This window comes from Empidonax traillii, unplaced genomic scaffold, assembly GCF_003031625.1.
Source record: "Empidonax traillii isolate 1590-97213 ecotype Southwest subspecies unplaced genomic scaffold, ASM303162v1 scaffold474:size1423191, whole genome shotgun sequence".
Classification (NCBI taxonomy): Eukaryota; Metazoa; Chordata; class Aves; order Passeriformes; family Tyrannidae; genus Empidonax; species Empidonax traillii.
The window spans coordinates 162808-186244 of NW_020955667.1; the positions used below are offsets into that span (position 1 = coordinate 162808).

General features: G+C 39.7%; 1 protein-coding gene across 10 annotated transcripts in view; it reads right to left on the minus strand.

The window, feature by feature from the left end:
* Positions 1 to 23437, minus strand: part of DNM3 (dynamin 3) — a 172596-nt gene that overhangs the window by 115475 nt on the left and 33684 nt on the right. For 7 of the 10 annotated variants that reach the window (XR_003572575.1, XR_003572574.1, XM_027895874.1 and 4 more), the window contains exons 7-15: positions 22292 to 22434; positions 20302 to 20437; positions 19222 to 19289; positions 18546 to 18684; positions 17400 to 17486; positions 15480 to 15550; positions 11860 to 11908; positions 10166 to 10195; positions 3798 to 3911 (exon numbers count right to left, since the gene is read on the minus strand). Coding sequence is in view for 8 of the 10 variants with exons in the window: in XM_027895874.1 (XP_027751675.1) it covers positions 3798 to 3911; positions 10166 to 10195; positions 11860 to 11908; positions 15480 to 15550; positions 17400 to 17486; positions 18546 to 18684; positions 19222 to 19289; positions 20302 to 20437; positions 22292 to 22434 (837 nt within the window). In the remaining 2 variants the exon portion in view is untranslated. Of the gene's footprint in view, positions 1 to 3797; positions 3912 to 8951; positions 8958 to 10165; positions 10196 to 11859; positions 11909 to 15479; positions 15551 to 17399; positions 17487 to 18545; positions 18685 to 19221; positions 19290 to 20301; positions 20438 to 22291; positions 22435 to 23437 lie in introns of all 10 variants that reach the window. The other 3 variants (XM_027895875.1, XM_027895873.1, XM_027895872.1) reach the window with 2 other exon arrangements.

Consider the following 23437-nt stretch of genomic DNA (forward strand, 5'->3'; position numbering starts at 1 on the left):
AAACTGCATCTATCACCGGATGTTGACAATGCTATCATTTCCTATTGGAACAGAATGGAAATATTTTCTTTGGAAATAAGATCAAAGGGGACTTTCCCAATAAATGTAAATTTCACATTTTTAGAAGTTATAATCCTAGAGTGCAGCTTGGCATCCTTTGCACGCCAAAAAGCCAGCAAAATCTCTAAATGCTTTAAAAAAGAATAATAAAATCACATTCTGTGACCGTGCCCTGTAAAAATGCTACACGACTTTACAAATGGCAGCCATTTGTTTATATAGAGAACTTTTGGATTCACAAGCATTCCACATTCCCAAAATCCATTTCATCCTAACACAGAAGTGCCTAATTCACAAACTTTGTATTTGAGGTTGACACTCAATGAACCTCAATTAATGCTACTTAACAAGACAGTAACAACTGAAAGCTAAAATGCTCAGATTTAATAATCTGTGTGTGTGTAGCTGTGCCTTACAACACTCCAGCTGGGATTACAGGGAATACTCCAGGAAATAAAGCTGTATTTGTAGGGCCACTGAATGTGCTAATCTTGCACCTATTTACAGCAGCCTCAAAGGTGTACACAGCGTTTTCCTTGTTTCATTTTTAAGGGGAAAAGCACAAAGCCATGGTCCTGGTCACACAGCAGAGTTATGAACACAAGCCTAAAAAGCATTCTCAGGCACCGAGTCCCTCTCACAAGGAGTAAAATCCTGTTGTATCTTTGACAGCAACGAAACCATGTCAAGAAACCAATTTTTTCTTTTGTAACACTGATATCATCAGCAAAAACTGAAGCCTTTTGCCAAAGCAACTTGTTTCAAAATGCATTCCACTGTGGATTCATCACTTATAAAAGCTGCACCTCACAAATAAAGGACGCAATTTACATCCCTCTCATGGCACTAGCAAGCAACCACTAGCACTCGGAGTGATTTTGATGTCAGAGTAAATTCCAGACTAGAAAATGGTCTCAGCTTACACTAGAGGGGGTACACAGCCCCGGAGGCCCCAGCAGGCACTGGAGCTTTGGAAAGTACGTTGTCAGAGCTCTCTGGTCCAAAGCTGCTGCAACATTCCTTGCTCAGGGGTGCAGGCACAGGGGGAACAAACCCATGGCTGTGGCAAGAGAACAAAGGTGGGAGCTGACTCTGCCCCGTGCCCAGCTGTGATGCAGAGACTGGCGCTGCTGGGAGGGACTGGAGCAGCAGTGACCAGCACAGAGGGAGGAGGGGGCTCCAAACCCCCCTGGACCCCGCAGGGCACAGCCAGAGGCACAAACACCGCTGTCACTTCTCACATCCCCGACACTGGGAATGTCACCGGGGGAAAGGTGCCCGCACAAAGCCAGTTCAGTCACCAGCTGAGAACGGGATGTGGCAACTACCAAACCACGCTGGAAATGAGGAGAACGTTTTAAGGAGGCAAAATTATAAAAACTGGAATTCAGCCAGGAGATTATACATTTGCTTCTTTATTTTCAAAGCCCATAGTGTCTGTTTCTGAAACAAGTCACTTGTCTTTTGACTAACAGCCAAGCTGTGGCTTTGACCTTCTTCAAAAAGTAGACAGAACAGACCTTACTCATTTTTTTTTTCAGTCCTACTATAAGAGGTTCAGTACAAAAAAAAAAAAAAATTAAAAATCATAATCTTGTATACTCTTTACCAGGAAAATATAATCAAATTATACAGCTAATCTGTACTTAGGGAAGAACTTTTTCCACCAGTGAAGGATAGAATAGTACTATCCTATTATCTTCTCTTGCCACTCCATGAAATTTCTCAGTGAGCTGCTATATTGGCCTGAATGAACTACTGGCATTTTCATGACTCTCAAAGCATAACTGTTTGCAATTAAGAGACATTACTTTAAAATATGTATATAGAAATCACCCAGTGGCCATTTCTTTCCATATACTATTCTGTACTATTTCCAGGTGACTCCCTCCAGCAGACTATCAAAATTAATTATTTATTTTTAAAGTTGCATAGCACAAGACATACCATTAGCCTTTTTAGGAATTTTTATATTCCGCATCAAACAAAACCACACTCAAAAAACCCTAAAAAACTACATTAAACGTTGCCACAGCATATTCTGGATGCACCTCCAATGGCCTGAGACAGAACATAGGAGGGGTGTTAATTACCCCCCTCGCTTGTTTTAGTTCGTTACCTGCACCAAACCTAAAAAAACAAGGTCTTGTAACCTCAAGGTAAATCACAAAACCCAGCAGCTTCAAGTTTTCAAATTCATAATGTGACTTTTGCATTTCTTTCAAAGTATATTCCAGCAATTTGAGAATAAAACTTCCCCTCTTAACATCTGTCCCTTGGCTCCTCCCCTCTGCCTGGCACACACTTGTCTTCCTGTCACAGTATATATATTTGAATCCCTTTAAAACTTAAATAAAAGGGCAAAGGGCAAGATCTCCAAAATTACCCTCATTTGTCCCTCAATCTTAAGGTCTGTCCCAAAATAGCTACTGACCTAAGGAAAAAACAAAACAAAACAAAACAAAACAAACCCTACTGACCAGCACAGTTTCCACCATCAGCAGCACTACTGAGAGAACTTCCTATGGCAAGGATCACACCCTGGATTTGCAGGACTCAGGAAAGCTCCGACTCTACCCATGTGCACTGCAGGACCTCTCCCCAGTGCCTCCAGAAAATCTACTGCAGTAAAACACTACACTAGTTCAAAGAGAATATGAATTGTCTGCAGTCCCCATCGACCAGGTCCCTGTTTTGCTGGGATCAGCCAGTGTTGTGATTATTATTTAGATTAAGATGGAAAGATTGAGTGATGTTTTACAGCTCGTTTAAAACTTTCTCTTTACCTGCGGCTCTTCCATCCAATGAACTGCTTCACCCTAAAAACCATTAAATTTTTGCTGGAAATACTTAACTTTTAAAAAAAAGTCAGAAAAAAAATAGGATTTCTTCTTAAATGTAACACAATTTTTCAACGAACACCAACACAAACCTTAAAATAACCCACCAAAGGCCTCATTGTAAATCTGATAGCACACACAATAATCCTATTTTAACCTTCAAAATACTGCTGGAGGGTTGGATACAGCACATCATTACAACACATACACTGTTGAAAAAGTAATTAAACAGAACAAACAAGCTTCCTACCAATATATTCAATACAGCGAGCAACCTGGATGACCTTTTTACCAGAGAAATGCTTTTGCCAGTTCCCACATTACTCACCTCAGATTTACTGATCATCCACAAAGGCACATTTTTGGTCAAATCTGAAAATCCATACCAAGAGCTACAGAACTCTGCAGACAGGTTTTTCATCATCTCAGAATATGAGGACGAAGAAGAACTGCTATCATTAAACCAACTGCTGGAGTTACTTTTAGAAGTAACTTTACCCAGACGATTTATGATCAGCTTAAGTAGATGTGTAAGAGCAGCCCAAACAGGCATAGGAAAACATCCACAACATTTCACAACAGCCTGGGTTTTTTTCCCTTTTTTTCTTTTTCAGAGCAATGTGTAGAAATCACAGGAAGAGAGGAAAAAGGGAAAACAACAAACAAACAAAACAACCCCACACAACACCCTGTACTTGTTATCAGCATTTCAACAGAAGTCTCAGACAGTCAGCATTCTTCACGAATCAAAACAGAAATTCAAAGAACACAGCTAAAACCTTAAAACAATCTTCCAGTTCAAGGCTGTACAAGCTGATTTAATATTTCTAGCTGGTATGAGAAGACTGAATTAGTAGTTTTCTTTTCCCCAGTAGTATAAAGTTCTTCGTTCCTTACCTCATCATCTTTATACCAGGACAAGCTCTCCGCGGTCAGAACGAACCAGTACTCCTTGGATCCTCCCTTCATGATGCCAATGTTGTTGATGGTCAGCCAGCCTTTCCGAATGACCTATGCAAAGGTGCAGTCAGGCACAAGTTTAGATCATTACTCACTTGACATTACTCACTCTGCTGCTGCATTCATTCTTTTAAATGAAGACTCGCTAAATAAAGCATAAACAGGTGCATTTTTTCAGTCTCTGGCAAATTCAAGGGGTTTTGCAGGTTCCTTCAAAAAGAAAGTAATAAAATGAATATGTTTTCAGTCAAAAGGCTGCAGACAGGGAGAAGCCCAACTATTAGAATACTGTATTTAGAGCAAGTATGTGTGTGTTAAGGATCGTGTAAACTTGAGGGTATTTATTTGCTGTACAACAACACATTGTAGAAGTCCATACAACTTTATATCTGACTATCCTGTTCTAGTCTGATTGCTAAAGGTCATTTGTAAAGCTGGATACTAGGAAAAGCACTTAGATACTAGCAAAGTGAGTGGTTTCTGCCACACACTGGGAATTTTCAAACTGGGTTGCATCAAGTGACAAAGTGGAGAGCTCTTCTAGAGTTAATTTAAAATTAAGGTAGGAAGGGGTAAGGAGAGGCATGTGAGAGGTATTTTCTTCTCCTAAGGTAGAAGAGAAATAGAAAAGAAGAAGAAAAAGCCTAAGGCAGCAATAAAAATTGGGGGAGAAAACGGGTAAAGCAGAACTTCATAAAACAGACACAAGCCAAAGACTTGTCTGATGAAACATGAGTTTCCTGTTGGATTTAAAGAAATATTCGAGACTGATATTCCTCTCACAGGGCTTTACAAGACCAGTAACTCTGCTGTCAGCAACTCAGTAGAGAAGAACCCGGCTCACCATCTATTCCTGGTCATCTATACAAGTTCCAGAATCACAATTCACTCCCACTCACCATGGATGTTCATGTAAGCTCCCTGAAAAAAACAGCTTTGGTTTTGCACAGAGCAAGGGACTAAGTTAAATCTGCTAACTAAACCAAAGAAGAGATCAGAAGTGGCACCTGAAAAGCAGGAAACTGTATTGGAAATGCACATCATCCAAGAGTATCAATTTCATTTCAAATTGGATGATCGTGTTTTCCCACTTACTACCAACCAGGCCAGCAGTGTAAGAAAAGCCCTGAAGATCCAAAACCAGTCCACAGGATTTCTGTCTGTAAGAAAATATCTAAGAAAGCACTGATTTGGTTCTGAAGTTTGAGTAAGCAATAAGAGGACTGGGCAGGACTCCTGTAAAGAGACTCAAGGGTACAGCACAAGCAGATTGGATGGAACAGCCTCTTCTGCAAAGGTTTCTACAGAAGTTGGTCAGTATTTTTTAATATTCATGTTCATTGGGAAAAAAAAAAAACACTAAGTGAAGAGGGGCATTAGTGAGTACAAAAAGATGGAATGCTTGTCTGAGGGCAAGTTAAGGGAAATGCACTGATAAGAACTTGATTACCCATCAAATCCTCATTTTATTTTACGATGTTTATTGAAGTGAACGTTTCACAGGAAGCAAGCAACATGTATATACAGTCAGTGTACTGGCCTTCAGGCAGTTGGCAGAGAGAAAGTTGTGGAACCAAACTAATTCTACTTTTTTTTTTCTGCACTGAACCACACAAATGCCAAGGGAACAGATTTGCAGGAAAAGCAACCTGAACTTAGCTCTGCAGCACGGCGAGCTGTATTTGTACAGCAGACTAAATACTTCACAGCACACGGACAAGGGTGGGTATTCCCACACTAGAAAGAAACTGAAATCAGAGGGTAGGAGAGAGGATGCTGCTGAATCATTCTATCTGCAGTTGAAAATGCAGTGTTGCTCCGTGCGAAGCTCATATCCACATCCAGGAACCACAGCTGGGGCAGCCCCCCACTGGGAACTAGTTTGGAGACACAGCTCAGATAGGGTGAAAGATCTGAAGAGAGATGTCAGGGAGGATAAAGAGGTTGTTTCTAAAAGCAAACCAGTAAGAAACACCTGAGTAGCTGGTTCAAAAACTTTATCCGTGATGAGCACTTCAAAGGAAAGGGAAGTGACATTCTCTGCTTATTCCATCACCATGACTGCAGGGTCTGTAATGTTAATAAGCCCCTAAACATGTTAATAAGAGTCGAATTTTCTCCATTTGACAAGAACACATTTGTGGTCGAGGTCTCAGAACAGACCAAGCCCAGGTTTTTAAATCTGAACTATGCAAGCCATAAAGGAAGTATAATGAAATTTTTAGTATTTCTAATGCAGGAACTACATTAGGTTGCACAGCTCCAAAAGACTGTCATGTGCAGTCCAACACATCTCCCCATAGCAGCAGAACCATCACTCGGGGTGGACAGAAACAAGCTGACTCGCTAATACAAACACTGGTCACTGTCTCGTAAAGGAAGGAATTTGCCAGTTGTTTCCTCAAAAATCCTGTGTGCTGAGGATTAGATCCAGCTGTCATTCCCACACAGCACTGCACAAAGAGCCTGACACCAACCTACAGCAATATCCTGGGTATGTGATTTTCACATGTGCAAATTTCTAGACCTGTTTATCTGTACTCCTCTGGGAAAACACAGTGCCCTAAAATATCTTGGGCACTGTGAAAGCTCACAGCTACCTAAAATACTAAGAACCTGTTCCAGGGGGCATCAAGAGGGAGAAGCTGAGCTTAGGATGCTAAGCCTCATGTTCTATTCAGAGAATTCCTCCTATTTCCCAGGTACATTCTGTTAACTACAAAGAGCTACACTTATAAAATACTCAGCACCAGTGTCAGAGATAAAGGGGAGGGAGATGTTGGATCAAGGTCTAAGTTCAAGACAAAGTGAGATTGAGCAACACACTTTTACTTTCCCGAGAAGCTGAATTAAACTTTAGACTGCAGCCAATTTCTCAAAAAAAAAAAAAAAAAAAAAAAAAGCTGTATTTTAGAAATAAGTGTTCTTCCACGGGCAATAAGCAGTTATGATTTTCAAAGATACTTCTGAAGTTAAAAAAAAAAATCTCTGGGGTATTGTTTTGGAGGTTTTTTTAAACTGTAGTGTTAGGAATGTTTTATAGTCCTGCAGCTTCAAAAATGAAAGCAGTGTGTTTCATTATTTTCCCAAGTTCATTTGCTGGTTGGTTCGAATCTAAGAGAACCATTTCAATATTCTCAATCATATTTCTAAATGTCACCCTGTGCAAAGCGGATATCAGTGACATGAGCTCAGGAAGGTGAAAAATATGGGCACTGCCAGAAGCTCCTGAGGACAATATTCCGACCGGTAGTTGGACTCCATGCACAGGATGAACAAGAGATGACAGTTCCTTCCTTCAGGATCCTGATACCTAATCTGGGTGTCTGAAAAATGAAACTTCGAGGCTACGAATTCACGTGAACAAGCCAGGAGGAAATCATTTTCTCATAGTTCAGCTGCACAAAACCCAAATCATATTTGTAGTTTTTACTCTCCAGGACTTCACAGATAAACAGGAAAGCAGGATTTGACACAATAAGCACATTTTCTGTATTGCTGCATAACTTCTTCGTTGCACTGAATCAAATGAGGTATTCGTAAAAGAAATGTATTTAAGGAAATGGAACACTTTCTGATTCTCTAAAGAAGTATTTGAGGAATGATTTCAAAATAAGTGAAATTGTCTGGGCAGACAGAAATACAAGTGTGAAAATGATGAGACTGGCTACTCCCACAACATTCCAGCAGCAGCACTTGTTAACATAACTCTATTAAAATTGTGTTGCTTAACTCCATTGAAATAATTCTGAACACAGAACACAACTCCCAGTACTACTCTATCTTCCAGTCACTGTCATAACAACACGTGTTATCAAATAGTAAGTGTATTGAGAGAATAAAAATTGGAAAAACTACTCTGTGAAGCATTCTGATAAGCTATGGGCTCTTTGTGTTCAACTATGAAGATTATCTCACTTTTCATATTAGAGGGGAAACCTAATACAGTATTTCACTGTAATTTGCCACGTCAGAGCATAAACTGATGAGATCTGTTCTGATACTGAACACAACCAAGATCTTTTGACATTGCACAATATATTACATAACTGAAAAATAATGACAGTGGCTGAAGTCCCCAATACAGGTCTGCTTTAAAGAAAAATTTAGTCTCTACTGAAGCAAAGCACTCTGTGGTAAAAAACTTAAACATGCTTCCAAATACAGTTAAACAAAGACTGAGGGGAATAAGTCACACATGCAGGAATCTCAACCCAAAAAATAAGTAGTCATTTAGAATGGTAATACTTGATAAATGAAAATTCAAAAGCAGCATGATTCCTGATGCTAAATTTTGAAACATTCTTGAATGTGGGAACCCTTGGGCACCACTTCTTTTACAGAAATACTGGCATTTCTTAAGACAGCAGCCTTGTCATGACTTTTCATGACCACCTCACTGACCAAGGCACAGGTTTCCATTTCCATCTGGTTGCTTAAAAAAATGCCATAAACGTTTTTTTCCTGGGTCATGCAAGATAACAGGATTTAAGTACATTTGAAGAGAAGCAGCAGCCAAGTATGCTACAGAGCAGCATTAAAAGAAAAAGGAAAAAAAACGGGGTTACTACAGGAAAAGTTATTTATTAGCACTAAAGTTCAGGCCAACCCATGGGGTCTGAATGCTACTTATGTGTCCAGAACAGGTGAATCAGGTTGGTGGTGTAACACTGCAGAAGAGGCAGGTCAGACAAAGCCTTCAGACCCACATCTCCAAACCACTGAGACAGTGACTTGAAACAGTTCACACTGAGCCTCTTCTGCAATTACAGGGGCTACTTCAAGCACAGCAGCAGATTTTGCCACTGAAGTAAATCTCAAAACAAAATTTCATATAAATGACATATAATGCTCTATAATTTGACTGTCTTGCCTTCCCTCACACCGAGTATCAGTTCAGCACATGGAGCAGTGACACCATCTTCAAAGCTTTGTCATGAAGGGGAGATTTAAGCATTACATTTTAGTCACCCAAACAAATCTCAGCACACAACATACACAGTTAAGAGTGGGTCAGCTTTCAGGAGCCAGACCCTGTGTAAAACCAAGCATTACACTGATTACTTCAAGCAAATTAGAAGACAGACTAACCTGTGGCTTAAAAAGAAACTTTGTGGAGTCAGGTCAAAACCTCAGGCAGTAGCAAAGAAAAGACAAACAAAAAAAGGCCAAAGATTAAGTGTGAGAGGATAAATTAGTAGTGGAGGAAAGAGGAGCAAAAACATGTTAAGAGGAATTGGCATTATTGTCCAAAAATGAGGTATTGCTGGGCTCATCTTATTCCCAACATACAGAGAAATAGTTAATAGTTATCTGCATCATTCCAGTTCAAAGCAGCTGCTAAGAAGAAAAGCAACAGATTGCAAATGAGCATCCCACTATTTTGGGAAAACGTAGTGATCTTGATCTCCGAAGGGATTCAATTCAACTGGTTAGAATCAGTCCTGCCCCGTCCTTTTTCCATAACTGAACATGTTTAGTTTAAATTTGTAACTAATACAATTTGTTGATGTGGCAACAAAATTGGAAAAGTGTATGTTTTCATCACAGATATTGCCAAAGACTGCACACAACACAGAGAGATTTATTTCTTGCCCCTATCACTGAACCAGGAGTAACTTGTTATAAAATTAACTGCAGTTTAGACAATTAATTCTAATTAGTAATATTAAAGACATTCAAGTATTTATTTACTCATGAGGTGGAAGGGTTAGAAAAAGAATTTGTCCATGATATATTGATCCTCCTGGTGCTCTGAAAAGAATGCTAAAACAGCTTTAAATATTTTCTTTCATAAAACTCACTTTTTCTATCCAAACTAATTCCTTGGCACGAACAAAACACAAGCAGAGTACCTGCACCCATAAACAGCATGTTCATTTACACAGGAGCTACTGTTTCCTTCTGGTTACCAGAAACTGATTTGCCCACCACTCAAAAAGAGATCCACTATGAATAGAGGCACTTATATCAGATAAAAACTGCTTTCCAGTTACATAACAAAATATAACACCAATTAGTCATTTTAGTTTGAGGAACTCAGTAAATTATAAAAATATTAATTCTATGCAAAGTTTTCTACAACATTTGAAGTTATACTAGTTCAGACTTGTACCAGCAGGTTAGAAGCAGTTAAGTGATGAACCGCAATTATACTTCGTTGAGGAAGTGTTACAGACAAGACAGCTCAACATTAAATAGTTTAGTAGCAAGTATTCAACAAACCAGTGAGTTAGAGACAAACTTTGCCCTCTGAGAAGCTCAATGAAAAAGCAACAATAAAGCTTACAGAACTTAGCTCGTACAATTTGCCTTGAAGGCGGTAGATTGGTTCCCTGAAATAGCAAATTGCAAAAATGAACTTTCATTTCAGAAACATTTTCCCATTCTTTTCAACTCCAAACAATTAACTTATAAACATCTGTTTATTATCTCAAAAATAAAAGGTTCAGCAAAGTCCTTTATACCAGAATTAATCAAGCCTCAACATCGAATTTAAAACGCCAAGCTTTTCCTCCACTTCTTTCGAGAGAAAACATTCACTTAATTAAAAAATCATTCATTTTATTTGTGTATTTTTGAAGAGTCAGATAATTGGTCAATTTTCCTTTTATGGGACACTCCAAAGTGATGACAGTTGTTGTGTTTGACACATGTTCCGGCACAGCTCGATAAGGAGGAAATCTCTCCTCAGAGGGGAGAGCCTCCTCTTTGAAGCCATTTCAGTGTTTAGACCTTCCAGGGTTCTTTTTCATTTTAATCCAAACCATATATTACATCAAAAATGCCACTCATGCTGGTCAGGCTGCAGGGGACCATCCCATCCAAGAAGTTATTGGATTATTTTAAGTAATGTCTCGAAAATAACTAGCAATTTCTTGGTGGGAGGAAGAGATCGAATTTCTAGCCCCCCAAAAGATAACTGAATTTTCAGAAAATGCCAACAACTCTCGTCCTGTGAGAGCAGCAGAACAGGAGATTTTCTGAAACCTCGGGTTTATGACCTGAGGGATCTAAACTCACTGGTCACATTTGAAAATGTTGACCTTTCACCTCCTGAGTGCTGTTTGACCAAACTGCACGTGAAAACATCAGGAAGATGTTCAACACTGGTAATTATTTATAGAAAATTTCACTTTTATTTTTTTAATTTCAATTATTTTTACCAGAATTTTTTATTTCCTTCTAAAGTATGTACTGGTTCCACAACGCTTTTTTTCCCCTCTGTTTAAGACTTTGCAAAACCCTCAAAGTGAGCATAAACTCTCCAAGGTGTAGTACTTTTATTACTTTTATCTCATATTAAGAAGAGGACTGATCCTGCGAAGTTCTGAGAGTTCCTGGTCCACACAAAAGCAAAGAAAGAAGCAAAGCTCAGGAGCCCCAAGCATCTTGCAGAATCAGTCTCATATTCTTATGCAACAAAAAGAAACAAACAATTAATGAACCTCAGTGAAAATGCTAATTAACGTAAGGCCATCAACCAGATACTCTTTGTTTACTTTTTGAGAAAGGCCTATGGTGCACAGTCAACAACTTTGTGAAGGTTTCAGCAGAGGGAAAGGCAAATCCACTTGTGCTTGCTGAATTGCCCTTCACTGCTGTTAAGCTGTGAACCCAGGAGAAGTGAGAAAACACTGTGGCAAAGCACACAAAAGCAAGTACTCACCAGCATTTTGGATTCTGGAAGTCACAAGTTTGCAGTTAATGACAAAACACATGGACGTGCAACATGAGAGATCCATGAGGGAATGCCATGGGAGGGGAGACACTGACCAGCAGTGCAAGCAGGAGTAGAAAGTTCTAAGCAATAAATGATGGTAACAATGGGAGTCAGGTGGCTCTGAGAAGTTCAGCAAAACAAGGCGATGATGATGTGTTTTATGTACGGTTGAAGCAGAAATGGTCAATGAGACACAACAGGAAAACGCAGCCAAGAAAACCAAACAGCTTGGGTTAACTTGCACATGCCATTATCCATTCTCTGTTAGGTGCCTACCTGATTTCCCACTGCACTTTTGTTAACCTGACTGCTTCTCTGTTGGGCACTAAGGGAAGCAGAGGAGAAGAGTTACACGGAAGAAACTTGAACTGAGCCAGTTCCCAAGGAATAGATTTTAGCAGCAATAGTTACTCTGGATTCCAGCAGAAAAAGCTACATTAAGACAGCAAAAGAAACACAGCAAAATCATTGCGTACATGTGCATATTTCAACTGCTTTTCTACCTGCTTAGAACAGAAGGGATGTGCACAGGAGACAGTTCCTACTGATCATATCCTTTGCAACAACATCCTATTTGGATTGGTAAAGGTTACTAAAAAGCAGAGAGCAATTATGGCTCATGTGGGTAATTTTGGAAACATTAGCCTCTATAAATATTCAGAGGAGACAAAGAGCCATTTCTGTTATTTAGCACAGTACAACAAAATCCTCCCCTGCTGGAAGCTTCTAATAGCTTTGTCTTGACAGTTTGTTTTGCATATTATTCTAATATTTATATACACTTTGAGGGTGTAAATATAACCAATGGATGAAGCTGTCCCAAAGCTGGTTCAAAGCTGAAGTCGTATAAGAATAGAGCACATTTGAAATTAAACCATATTTAAAGTATTTTGCTCAATTCTTGAACTTTGGTAATCCCAGTTCCTGAAACAAAACACACTCCTGTCCCAAAACCAAACAACTTGTCATTAATTCTAAGAGCATTTGCATTATGTGCTGGTTTGTGTTAGGCCACAACATTAAAATATTGCTGGAAAGAGGAATAAAAGAGTCCAGAGAGAAGGCTTTGGCTACTCAACCACCAGAGCGGGCACTGGCGACAGGAAGTTTTGTTTGGATTAGATTATACCATTTCACCAGGCACTGATTAACTGAAGGAGAAAGCATCCATGGATTAGATCAGCTACAAACGCTGCTCTGAAAAAGAAAGGCAAAAATATGTGCTTGGATCAGAGCCTGCAGGTCAATCCTGCCACTGCTCTCTGGGCAGCTGCTGCTCCAAAGAACTGCTGAAGCACCAACTCAACCCCCTCCAGATTCTGATCTCGCCCTTTGGAGATCCATTAAACCAGCAGTCCACACGCTGCCTCTGGGAAGATCCAAAAGGATATTTATTCTGTGTGCCTGCTCTCTGCATGGAACTCCCTATCACCCTGATCCTCTTGCCCAAGTGGCACTGCACGTCCCTGGTGCATCGTCTGAGTTGCAAAAGCTTTGGTGCCTCAATTATGATCAAATAATGTGCACACAGAAAACACAGCACTAACCCATCAACAATTCCAAAACACACCTGGCATGGCTTTAGGACACTTAATTGCTATTCTTTTGGTTTGTGGGTTTTTTTAAATTCTATCATCTTAGGAAAGCTAATTAAACCTTGAACATCATAGTAAGAAACTCATGGCTTTTAGAAATAGCCCATCCATTGGTCCTCTATTTACTGTTCTAAATACAAATTACTCTTTTTGTAAATTGAAGCATACAACTGTGCCTGAGTTACACTGACTGGAAACAAACCCCATCCCAAAATTTTACTGCTTGTACTGCTAAATGAGACAAACACTGATATTCTAAGATTTCATAACTGCATAAATATGCAAAATTTGTTCTAAATACTGGCATTCTTAAATCCCTCTCAAGACAGTTCACATCACACCTGAGGCACCTGCCTCAGGCCCTGCAATGCTGCAAGGCAGTTTGAAATGTCTTGTGCTTTCATTCTTATGACCAAGGTTCACTATTAAAATGCTGCGGGCACAAGAGACAAGGGGCTAGAAGCCTCAGCAAAGGGAAGGAAACACCAGGGAATCTGAGGAATCCATAGTCCAGGACATTCAGAAGCTGGAGAAGACCACATGCTACCCAAAAATTACTCATTTTCAAGTTCTAACATACCTGATATAACAATACCATGCTTACAGTTTCAAATTATTATTTTCTTCCGTTGAGCTCATAAATGAACATATTTTAAATTGTTCTTTGCTGTCCACATTGTTTTTTCCAGCTGAGCAGAAGTCAACAAGGATACTTTGCTTCCAACCCGTTCCAACCTAGAGTAACTCTTGCTTAAACTTACCAGTGAACTTAAGCGAAGAGTCACTTGTTAACTACTTATACCCTGTGCACAGTGGCTGGGGATTTCTAGGTCTGAGCTGCAAAAAGAGGAAGCAGCTTTCCCAAGAAACTGAACTCAGGCACTGCAACACCTTGGGAAAGACACAGCAGTGAGGAGCATGGACTGAACTACAGGCCACAGCAGCAGCATCCAGGAGGAGAATTTTTCCAGGGGAAAAACATGCTGAAATAGCTTCAGATACACCTGGCACTCCAGAATCCAATATTATAAAACATGGAAGGTTCCAACTTAACGCAAGGAAAAGTCTTTTCCCGGTGAGAAGAGGCAAACACTGGAATAGGCTACAGAGAGAAGCTGGAGGATCTCCCATTTTGGGAGTTTTCCAGATCTGATTCGACAAAACCCTGAGTAACCTGGTCTGAACTCAACACTGACCCTCCTCTGAGCAGGAGGTTGGACTATGTGACTTCCCAAGGTCACAGCACACACCACGAATATATACGGAGTGTTTTTAGCAAGCTTTTTCCTGTCAGAAAAGGATGAAGAGAAGTAAATAGCAGGCAGGTTGTTATCTTGACCTCTAGAAGGCCACCTACCATTCCTACAACATCCTGTCATTTGTCAAGAGAACTGATAAAGATATCTAGGATCTGCAAACAATTCTAGAGAAAGTCGCTCCAACCAAACACATAAATAGTGCCTGGCTTTGCCTTCTCCCTTCTCAGCTTACTGAACTCCACGTTTGAAACCCTCAAGGCATAAGGCCAAAGATGTGGCCCTTCCTGCACAGTGCTAACTTGAACAGGCCAGAGTAAAATATGGACACTGGTGCCAAACCGTTGCCAGCATCCCACATGGTTGAAACCTGCTGTGATTTCCAAAGGTTGTTATGGCAAAAAGCACAATTCATAAAACCAATGTGACTGAAGGAGTATTTATTCTTCAAAGAGTGAAGACATCTTTAATGTTTTTACTGGTGTCAAAATGCTGGTATGAAGTCCCTGAGGCACAAATTGCTGGAAACTGAGGGAGAACATTCTGGAGAATATTCTCACAGCCTTTTCAATTAAGCGAGGAGAACATCAAATCAGGCCCTGCAGGGCATTCTGCTACTATTATTCTCTACAGCCAAACAGAAGGCACACTTCAAATTCTGTGACATCCATCATTCTGAGTAAAACTGTTTCACACGGAATCACAGCTCCCAAAATATGCATCAGCAGCAATGTGGAAAGACCACCAATATTATGCATTTCTGCGGTCCTGAAATGGATGTGCCAAAGCTGCTTCGTGTAATTCCAGACCCAGGCATGAGCTTCAGCTTCACTGAAACCAGGAAAGACTCCCCTGCAAGTGGGATGGAGTTCAACACTCTGTATACTGAGAAAGAACATGCATGTCTGGGACTCTGCAGCTTGCATCTTTCACTGCCACACTTCAGGACTTGTGTTCTCAATTTAATTAAATAAATAAATAAATAAAAGCAAACAAACAAACAAACCCTTACAGTATTTTCCCAACAAAGTCTCTACATACTTACTTTGCAAAGCCTATAAAATCTTCGTGGTTGGTGTTGATATAAGAAACCTGGATATCAATCAGCAGCAGCATCTATTAGAGAGAGGAGAGAAAAAAAATATGGGTAAAGTGGAAGAGAAAGAGTGAAGGAAAGGAAGGGAATAAAACCCAGAACTTTTGTGTTTTCTGCATTATTGAATATTGCTTTAACAATTGTTCAAGCCAAAAGCAATATTTTCTAAATTCCACTGCTTCTGCGCTTGTTTAATAAGTTAGACTACAGAAGAGCTATTCCCTCTTCCTATTTTTTTTCCTGACAGACCTCATTTTTCACTCTCTTGGCCCACTCCATTAAGATCAATCATCCAGAGCCTGAGAGAGTTTAATAATTATGCAAGTCAAGTAAAACTGTCTATCTGTAGCATCCCAGCCAAGCCAGCAAAGAACCTGAACTGTAAACCTAAAATCCAGGTACCTCCATTTTCTTTATGTGCCACACCAAGCAGTGATGGGGAAGTTAAGCCCTGACCCAGAAAATGCACAGCCCAGGTACTAGACAGCAATTCTGGTGTGCACATCTGGATTGGGAGATGGGTCATCAAAGACAAGACAGAATGGTTTGTGTACTTAGCACTTGTCAGTCCTTCAATAGCCCAGAGACTGAATATGATTCAAACTTGATAATCTAACTCAGGGAAAAAGCTTGCTAAAATATTAGCAAAAGTTCACTCCCACCCTTCAACAGCTCCTGGAACAAAAGACTGCACTTTCCCCCTGTCTTTTCAGGCTTCCATGTATCAGCAGGGAGCAAGGAAGGAACCTACACATACCAAATGGTAGCACTTAATCTCTTCCAAGTGTACAGCTTTATTTCTGTACAGCTCCTCAGACAGAGCATCGCTCCCAAATTCTTCACAATTTCCAGAGGACATTAGGGGGCCTCACTTAGATCAAAATCCCCCATTATTTTTTGCTCCATCTCTTACCTCTGAAAATATCCTCAGTATTGTTTTGGTTTATTAATGAAAATGATAACAGCATAATTAATGCTATGAATAAGTGACAATACCCCATTTGGACAATTCCTGGTATTTACAGAAAGCTGGTGCTTTGTGCTTGGTTCTGGGAAATAGAAATGTGCACATGATGAAGAATGGGAAAACAAGACTCAATCATTCTAAGTAACTCGCATCTTCTCCCAAATTTTGAGATAACTGGATGTTCTAACTAGAACTCCCTGCAAGTACAAGCCCAGCAAATAAATTTAATTATTTTTAAGAACTACATTTGCAGCACAGATTAAAGGAAAATGAGCAGGATGTGTTGCACAGTTCTCTAGTTTGTACAGGGGCAGAACAACTCAGGAGGTCTGCCTAGCTCTTCTTCCTCAAATATTTCTGTTGTCACACTGCACTCTCCAGACAATAATTCCTGTTCCCACTTCCAGTGGATTTTTTAACATGTAATCTAAGCTTTGCAGTTCCTGGATTTGGAGTGCTTAGCTGGGTGATGAATGTTCTAAACAAGTTTCTCTGAATTTTTGGGGTTTTTTTTTACATTTTGTGACCTTGAAGGGAACCTTGTCACTCCTGCAAGAGTATGGATACCATTAGTTGTGAGCATTGCTGTAATTAGATGATGGAATGGGTCCTTTAATAACACCTGGAAACAAAGTAGAAAAAAGACTGGCAATTTCTGTATGCAGTTGTTTAATCATTAAGGGCCACAATGGCACAGGAACAAGCCACTGCTTAACCTTTCTGTAACAATTTTAGTCTGCTCTGTGGAAGCTCAGCGATAGAGAAGCAGTTTTTCTCCCCCTCTAAAACGTGAAGCCTGTTAAAAAAAAAAAAAACTTTCATTGTTTTACTGCACTTTGTATGTAAGAACTTTCCTCCCTTACACAGTTCTCCAAACTTTTAGAGCTCCTGTTTACTCTCACCTGATCCTTGGTCTTCTCTTCTCTCTCCCGAATGTAGCCGGCAACAATCCTCTCTGTTTCCTCACACAACCTTGGATATGTTGCCAACTGAAACACAAAGGTAAGGAGTTTACACCTGCAGGGTGGCTTCAGTGGAACACAAACAGAGGGAGCCTCCAATTTTCCTCTTTGGAAGAAAGCAAATACTATGAATTCCTGAGCTCAGAGTTAGCCATGCTGCAAAGCAAGCCTTACTTGCTTTTCTTCAGAGAAACTGCAGAGACCTAAACCCTTAAATTGTTTCTCTGCTTTTGCTCCATGGAATATAAATGAAAAGACACTTTAGGCATATGAAAACACAGCCTATCAGCCTTGGGGTGAGGTTTCCTCTTTTCTACTGTGCCTAATTCCAAAGTGGCACTTCAAATAGTTTCTAAGTTTCTTGTTCTTTAAAGGCTCCACCTTGCGGCAACATCTTTATATAACAAAAAATATAAACAGTAAAATACAATGGTAAATTTGCCCAATACCCTTGGGAAAAGCATCTCCATAATTAATCCTAGTGATGCGTCTTCCAAACTTTGACAAAAGTGAAAAAAATCTGGAAACTCCCTTCAAAATATAGAGGTGAATCTGCTTCTCTTTAATCTTTGCCTTTCCTGTTTTAAGAAATATCCTCTTTACCTGCTCATCAGTATAAAAAAATCTGCTTTATTCAGAAAAATGCAGAGGCTGTGACAGGATATTTCTGAACCACTTCATCAAACCTGTGCTCACATCCCAGAGCAGCTCCTGTACCTGCTGCTCTGTCCCCTGCACTGAGCTGGTGGGACAGACAGATGGACAGGTGAGAGTGAATACAGCCAGTCAGCTAAAAACTGTAACCATGGCTCTGAAGAGGAAGCTGGGGGCATCACCTGACCCAGAAACACCTCCCATCATAAGATTTAAAAGAGAGGAATCAAAAAAAAAAAAAAAAAAGAACTTTTCCATCATTGCACTCTGTTTTGAGAGCTTTGCAGATGTAATTATATGAGAAAGTCTTACTCTGTAATCAAGTGACTGGATCAGAAATCTCTTGCAACACCACAAAATGCAAGACAGGTTTTACATTCTCTACCACATTATTACATTTTACTTACATTACCAGATCTATGTGCAAGCTACCTTTTTAGTGCACTTCTTGACGGTGTTGATTAACTCTTGCATCACCAGATCCACACTTTTCAAGCAAGGTCCTTTCAGCTTAACTATCTGTTTTTTAACAATGGCTTCAAATGCCATATCTGGAGTAAACAAACCTGTTCTGTGGACATAAAAAAATATGTCAGACAGTAATAAAAACATCATGCAAGGAAGATTTTTTTTTTTACTGAATTGCTCAAATCTTCATTTTCAGAGCTGAGTGATAACAATCTCTACGCAAAGAGACTTCCACAGAACTAAATTTTCTTCTTTCTCAAGAAAGTGTCATTCTGAGTAACAATATACAAGCAGAAATATGCTTGAAAGATATACAAGTAGAAACTACTTCCAGATGTACAGACACCTCCCACAGCCAGTCCTAAACAAACGGGTCCTACTTCTCTTTCAAACACTGCTCACCAAGGTCTACCCTGGCAAATAAATTATGCATATATATTAAAAAAAAAAAATCAACAAGGCAAGGAAAGCTCAAACACTGCACCACAACTACTAATGTCAACCTTCTGAGAATTTACTCAGCAAGGAACACGAGGAACATTTTCCAAAACACAAAGAACACCAAAGCCTGGAAGCAACGCTTTCCAAAGATGTTACACCTGTATAATGGGACTGGGCTTGGAAATGTGGGAGCACTTGCCTGATACCATGGATGTTCTTGATGGCATAACTTATCTCCCTCCGCAGTTCCTTCTCATTGAATTCCATCTAGAGGAACAACAGCACGTGAGAGTGTATTAGGGGAAGTTCTTAATAAAAAACAGAAAATATTACCTCTCCCAGTCTGACCAGAAAAGAGGCAACTTCAACTGACAAAATAGTAATTTCTTATTACTCTAAACAAAGCATAAGTATTTTAAAACATTTTAACACTCAGGTTACAGGCAGCAGGAAGGATTGCTGAAAATCACACCCCCTTGCATTCCAGATATACAAATAGCTGGAATGATTTTGTAGAGCTGACAGAGTAAGCCAGAAACAGGACTTGGAAGATGCCACTTTTTTTTTTTTTAAGCCTGGTTTCTTGAAGAGGTGCATCTTCTGTGATTATGATCTGTTTATCCTCTCCTTCCCACTCTACTGTTTTTCAACCAAATTTAAGAGAGGAGTTGTTTCAGTTATGAAGTTATAAAGCTTTTCTTTAGGTTTCTTTCAAAGTCAGCTAGCTGGAAGAGAAGTTAGTGCTGTCACAAATGAAGGGGTCATTACGTAAGCCCAACTATCATAATTATAGAATAATTTGGGTTGGAAGGGACCTACCCTGCTCCACCGCTCCCTATGAAAGAGTAGGACTGAAAGCTGGCTTTGGTTTAATGTACTGAATATAGGAAGTAGAACACACAGAAAATGGTTATTTTCCATAACTCTAATTTTAATAGATAGTAGCTCCTTGAACATAAATTTACCAACTGGAGTTGTCTGCCTGCCCATTAAACCAGAAGAAAGATGCCATTTGTGATAAAACAACAGAAAAGCACAGAAACTAGGCTGAACTAGGACTATAATTATATTCTAGTTCATATGCTTTAGAACTCTTAGCATGTCTCAGTATCCAATCCTAGAAATGAAGCCAAATGTTTTAAGTATAACTTCATGTAATTTCTTCCCCACTTAAGAGTATGTTCTTCCAATCAGACCTTTCCTTGGCTATCCTATTATCAGTATGAACACAAGAATAAATTAATAAAGCACAAAGCACACCAGCAAGATGGATAAATACCTTCACTAGTTCAAAGGGAAAACGTTCATGGAAAATTCGGTTGATTTTGGCACCTCCTGAAAGTTCTAGTGTATCCACTTGATCTCCTGATCCTTCGATTCTTTTTTCAAAGTCCACTGAAAACTGTTGTACCATCCTAAATTTAAAGGGGGTGAGAAAAGAAACAAAACAACAAACACAACCACTTAAGGACGTCAAGTACTAACTCTTATTTCAGTACTGTTGGCTACTGGTGCCTGATAAAACATGTTCAGCAGTTGAAAAAAGTATCTTTTAACAAAAATTGATTCAGCCAAGCTGCCAATTCATAAAACCCATATCTACACACATCCCCCTGCATCCCCTCTCTCTCGTAGGAGGTAGCACAGTATATTGTTTTTTTTTTCTTCATAAATGATGTGGGTTGGGGAAGCACAGCAGGGTACCAGGCTACATTCATGTTTTAGCAATGATAACACAATTTTAAATTATGTTATTACTTACTAAATAGATGTTCAACTATTTTTTTAAGAAGAAAAAGTGAAAGCAGTCTTTTTAGTAGGATAAGAAAATAAGTGTCCTGACATTAAGTTATGTATTTGAGTAGAAAAGCACATCCATATTCAGACACTGTTACAGAAACTGCAGACAGGGATGACCACCACCAAAAATATCCCCAATTTTATGGCAATTGGTACAATTTGCAGAGTTTATTTCTCCACAATGACCCTTGGATCTTTCTAACATGGCCATGTGGCAGCTGTCAGTACCACAAGCTCCAGCTCACTTGGTTGTGCTTAGACTTCTGCAGCAGGAGCATTCAGAAAAACACCCAGGAGAATTCTTCCAGCCATGGAAAAGCCAAAGGTGATGGCCCTCTGTGCAACCAAAACATCTGGAGTAAAGTCATGAGGAACTGTCTTATGTCTACTCCTTTGGACACAGTTGTTACAAAAATAAGGAGTAAATTGGAGTCTTCAGCTGGCTCAAGGAAGTCTCTCTAGTTCAGCTGATTTTTTTCCCTTCTGAATTTCAGACTTCTAATTATAGAATGAATCCTGCACAAAACTTCTGAATTATCACAATCCAGTGCTGTTACCATCTACCTCAGAGAACTCAGAAAGCTGAAAACCTCTGAAATCAGTCCGAGCAGGAACGTGACAACAGTCACATAAGAGACAAGAGCTGGGTATGTTCTACACCTCTCTTCCCCCTTTGCAAGCTTCCTCTTCTAAGGAACACAAAAGTGGCTGCAGAGGCTTACAATTTAAAAAAAAAAAAAAAAAAAGGGAGAACAAAAATTGCAGAGCAATATCAAGCATCCCTGGAAACAGAGCAGGTAAGGAAGCAGCGGGAAGCAAAGCAACAGGTGCCAATTGGTGTTCAATCCCAAACGTCAGCACTGGCCATTTTCCATAGTGCTAAAGCCACAGTTAAGAAAGAGCTCTGATTCCACTTCCCCCGATTCAAAGGCAGATGAACAGTCATCTCTGTTCCATTCCTTTACAATGGTGTTATCAAAGATCTCTGGGTCTTAGGTGCACAACACATAAAGGACTACCACCTATGATTAATTTGTCTCTTGCCATCTTAGAGTTCTTTTGGAAAGATAAGTTTTTATACTGGAAAAAGAAGCATTCCCTACTCTCCTTCCAGTCTCCTCATCTTACAGACTTCTAACACAATGACCTTCCCTTGCTTGAGGTCATCTTTTTGGCAGACAGAAGAACGTGCCTATACAATGAGAAGCAGTTTCTTACCTTTGATCATCTCTGATGCCCACCTTTATATCTTTTCCTTGCTCTGCTTTCTCTCTTTCCTAGGACTACTATAATTAATTTAGGGAAAACTGCTGAAATTGTAGACTATATAAAGTGTTTAGGAACATCAAACACGGAATTCTTTGGAGTTCACACATAGAATCCTTAATCATATCCTAATCTTTAGATTTAAACCCAGAAACAAAGAAGAAAAAAAAAGAAGAAAAAACAAGCAGACAAAAGACACTCACTGCAACAGGGCTTTTGTTTTTCTGGTTGGATCTTCTGGTCTGAAGTTTTTGTAAACCTCTACCTCATGTTCTATAGAAAGCAGCTGGCTCTGGAGTTTGCTTCTGAAGGCTGGCAGAGTGTCCCGAATATGATTGGTAAGTTGCTAAAAAAGCAAATAAAAGTCCTTTTATATTGTTAATAAAGATGAAAGCAGGAGCACAACCATTTCCTTCTGACTGCCCAGCTTATCAGCCACGACCTGTGCTGGTTTACCAGGGCAGTTCCCTTTGATCTCTGAAGTAATGGAGGCTGTTAAAGAACAATACAACATTCCTCGTGCATACACATTGTAAAGAGGCTCCAGTAATTCCTTTGTCCCCTCACTCACCGAGCCCTGTTACCACACACCTGCCTGGTCACTCACAGAAAAGTTACACACGTTAGATGTGTAATTTGAAATGCCCTCTCATCCCTCAGTGCTGATGCCATCACTCCTGTTTTGCTGGTTTTCCTAAAGGTGCTTCCCAGTTCTGTACGTGCTCGTTCAGCACGACAAATCCTTTGCAGGTGGGACAGGAAAGAGATCTTGAGCATCCACATCCCACTGATGGACATCACTCCAGAGGTGGAGTAAAGCACAGACATCAGAGTAGCTTCTTGGCACTTTCCCATGTGATTTTTGCTCCCTTGTGCAAAGTATATTAAAGGGAAGAGATCTTGCCCTCATATTAATGATTTTACGACTTTTTCTTTTTTAAGCACTTGATTTTGGGCTGAAAACGGTTCTACCACTCAATAGTTTCAGGGTTTTTTCGAAAATATACCTAAATGTACTGGAAAATAAATTGAACAAGAGTAGAAACAGACTTACCAGATCTGTGTTTAATTTACCTCTCTTGTTTTTGCATATATATGTTTTACTGTGTTTGGACAGCACTATCAATGTCTTACCTGTGCCATAAATTTCTCATGCATTGTGCCCATTTTTTAATTAAAACTAAACTGGGTTTCTTGCACTATGCCCCAGACCCTTTTGCCAACCCCAATCAAAGAAGCCATAAATTCAGAATGTCATATTCCAAAATATATAAACTCCAAGTTGTTCACCAGACTCCCAGACAGGCACAAATGGAAAGCTGGAGTTTCCCTGGAGCACCACCTTGTGG